This window comes from Mandrillus leucophaeus, unplaced genomic scaffold (assembly GCF_000951045.1).
Source record: "Mandrillus leucophaeus isolate KB7577 unplaced genomic scaffold, Mleu.le_1.0 Scaffold306, whole genome shotgun sequence".
NCBI lineage: Eukaryota > Metazoa > Chordata > Mammalia > Primates > Cercopithecidae > Mandrillus > Mandrillus leucophaeus.
Window position 1 is genome coordinate 1,188,854 of NW_012103210.1, and position 3,629 is coordinate 1,192,482.

The window sequence follows — 3,629 nt, forward strand, 5'->3', positions numbered from 1 at the left end:
TGAATGGCGTGAACCCGGGAGGCAGAGCTTGCAGTGAGCTGAGATCCGGCCACTGCACTCCAGCCTGGGTGACAGAGCGAGACTCCATCTCAAAAAAAAAGGTTCAGCCTAAGGCTATGAATGGTGAGTGGGCCGATACCCAAGACACAGAGACATTCTGTTTGGTCAGAGCGAGGGAAAAGGGCTGCAGGGTTAGGTCAGAGGTCAGCCCTAAGATGGTCACTCTAAAATGAACACTGCTGTGTAAACCTGTGGTCAATACCAGATGAAAACTTTGAGGCCGAGTGTGGTGGCGCACGCCTGTAATCCCAGCTACTCAGGAGGCTGAGGCGGGAGAATCACTTGAACCCGGGAGGCGGAGGTTGCGGTGAGCCGAGATCGCACCACTACCTGGGCGACAAGAGTGAAACTCCGTCTCAAAGAAAAAAACACTTTGAGATTTGCCTCTTGTTCTCAGGATGCTGGAGTCTATACTGTCTTTTGTAACTGTTTTCTCACATTCTGCTTTGCAGCGTGTTTGTGACAGTGTCTTACTGTTCTGGACTGTAAGATCCTTGATGACAGAAATGATGTTATATTCTTCACGGTGTGTGAGTAGGCCCTCAATGAACATTTGCCTCCCGAATCAGTGAACTAACTCCTCTTACCTCCCTTGGCTCAGGTTTGCAGTACCCGAAGCCCTGAGCACAATCCAGAAGGCTGAGGAGGTTCTGTCGCTGCACTGTGGCCCGTGGGACGATGAAATCCAGGAGCTCCGGAAGATGAAATCCTGTTTATTGGACTTACCACCCACCTTGTAAGGTCTTCAGTTTAGGGTCCCAAGGGGATTTTGACCCACAGGAAAGGAGCCCGTGGACCACAAGGTAAAGAGGTTATGGCCGGACGGGCGCGGCAGCTCACACCTGTCATCCCAGCACTGTGGGAGGCCGAGGCGGGCGGATCACGAGGTCAGGAGATCGAGACCACCCTGGCTAACATGGTGAAACCCCGTCTCTACTGAAAATACAAAAAACTAGCCGGGCGAGGTGGCGGCGCCTGTAGTCCCAGCTACTCAGGAGGCCGAGGCAGAATGGCGTGAACCCGGGAGGCGGAGCTTGCAGTGAGCGGAGATCGCACCACTGCACTCCAGCCTGGGCAACACAGCGAGACTCCATCTAAAAAAAAAAGAAAAAAGAGGTTTTGTTTGCCAGCCGGGCACGGCGGCTCACGGCTGCAATCCCGACACTTTGGGAGGCTGAGGGGGGCAGATCACAAGGTCAGGAGTTCAAGACCAGACTGGCCAACATGGTGAAACCCTGTCTTTACTAAAAATACAAAAACCAGCTGGGCGTGGTGTCAGGCGCCTGTAGTCCCAGCTACTCAGGAGGCTGAGGCAGGAGAATGGCATGAACCCAGGAGGCGGAGGTTGCGGTGAGCTGAGATCACGCCACTGCATTCCAACGCGGATGACAGTGTGAGACTCCATCTCAAAAAAAAAAATAAGAGGTTCTGCTGCTGGGTGCGGGTTCTGCGGACCAGGTGTGGGTTCTGTGTAGGTTCTGCAGGTCCGGTGTAGAGGCTTACATCTGTGATCCCAGTACTGTGAGAGGCTGAGGTGGGCGACTCACGCCTGTAATCCTAGTACATTGAGTTGGCCGGGTGTGGAGGCTCACGCCTGTAATCCCAGTACTTTGAGACACTGAGGTGGGAGGATCACTTGAGCCCAGGAGTTCAAAACCAGCCTGGGCAATATAGTGAGACTGTATCGCTGCAAAAAAAAATTTTTTTAATTCACCAAGCATGGTGGCACATGCCTGTAGTCCCACCTACTCGAGAAGCTGAGATAGGATCACCTGAGCCTGGTAGACTGAGGCTGCAGTGAGCCAAGATCGCGCTATTGCACTCCAGCCTGCGTGACAGAGTAAGACCCTGTCTCAAATAAAACTAAACTAAACAGGTTCTGTTGCTGCTGAGCTTTCAACAGGAGACGGGACTTTCCCAACAGTCCCAAGCCTGGGATACGAGGGCTGGGGGGACTCAGAAACCATTGCAGTCAGAGAGACACCTATTTTGGTGGATATTTCTTGAAATGGTTAAGTGGCCTCCAATACAAACTCCCAGTTCCCAGAAAAGACTTAAAACTAGTATCTGGAGAGTCCAAGTCCTTTAAAAGGATTTTAGCTGATCTGCAGGCATCTGGAGGTTAGCCTGGGGTTTTGGCTGGATTCCACCTCACTCGATGATGATAGTCTGTTTCCCTGGAACATTCCTGTGGTTTTAGTAGTAATGAGATGTGTGCGCCACTCCAGTGGGAGCTGAAACTCTTAGTAGTTACACTGTAATTGAAAAATAATTGTAAAACAAGGAATCAGTAAGGCAGCTTACCTCCAGAGACACCGGGTTCCACTTACGGCATCCAGCTTCCCCGAATCCTTTGTGAAAATCGGTGGAGTATAAATTGTGACTAGAGAAGTGAATATGGAGCCATTGTATTGAGCAGTTTCCTCCAGGGATGGCGGCTCTCAGTGTGTTTCCTGCCAGTTTTCCAGTCCTTATTCTCTGCCCTTCATTCTGTACTCTTGGCAGAGTCACTAACCAAACACTAATAAAATCAAACTTGTAGTAAAGACTTTATAACACATATGCCTCCTTCTAAGTTTTTTTGTTGTCGTCGTTGTTGTTGTTTTTGAGACGGAGTTTTGCTCTTGTTGCCCAGGCTGGAGTGCAATGGCGTGATCTCGGTTCACCGCAACCTCCACCTCCCAGGTTCAAGCATTTCTCCTGCTTCAGCCTCCCAAGTAGCTGGGATTACAGGCATGTGCCACCACGCCCGGCTAATTTTGTATTTTTAGTAGAGACAGGGTTTCTCCATGTTTGCCAGGCTGGTCTCGAACTCCCAACCTCAGGTGATTCAGCCTCTCAAAGTGCTGGGATTACAGGTGTGAGCCCGGCCTTTTTTTTTTTTTTTTTTTTTGAGACAGAGTCTCTGTCACCCAGGCTGGAGTGCAGGGGTGCGATCTTGGCTCACTGCAACCTCCACCTCCTGGGTCCAAACGATTCTCCTGCCTCAGCCTCCCTAGCAGCAGGGATTACAGGCATGCGCCACCACACCCAGCTAATCTTGTATTTTTAGTAAAGACGGGGTTTCTCCATGTTGGCCGGGCTGGTCTTGAGCTCCTGACCTCAGGTGTGCCATCCGCGTTGGCCTCCCACGGTGCTGGGACTCCAGGCGTGAGCCACCATGCCCGGCCCTGGGTTCTTCTCTTTGTTGTCAAACCTAAGGAGACTCCTTTTCTCTACCAGACCTCTCCAAGCTGGCGAGTCGAATACAGACCGTATGAGAACCGGGGCTGCAGGGGATTCGTTGCTGTTTGTGGTTTAGATTTTAAGAGACCGAGGGTAGGGATGACGGCTCCCTTCCACCAGGATGTGTAGCAAGATCCCAACCCCATTCCAGTCAGAAGGGTACGGAGTTCCCTAGGTCGGAACCCTGGTTGCTGTTACCACTGGTGACCAAGTAGTTCAGGTGCATTCGTGGAAAAAAATGCCAGATCCTAATCCCAGCACTTTGGGAGGCCGAGACGGGCGGATCACGAGGTCAGGAGATCGAGACCATCCTGGCTAACACGGTGAAACCTCGTCTCTACTAA

General features: G+C 51.5%; 1 protein-coding gene across 1 annotated transcript in view; it reads left to right on the plus strand.

Moving 5' to 3' along the window:
• The window catches only part of SMYD4 (SET and MYND domain containing 4), a 57,171-nt gene extending 56,016 nt beyond the window's left edge, over positions 1-1,155 (plus strand). The window contains exon 10 of the mRNA XM_011987282.1: positions 662-1,155. Within this exon, the coding sequence (XP_011842672.1) occupies positions 662-800 (139 nt within the window). The 3' untranslated portion in view covers positions 801-1,155. The remainder of the gene's footprint in view (positions 1-661) is intronic.
• Positions 1,156-3,629: the final 2,474 nt, after the last annotated feature.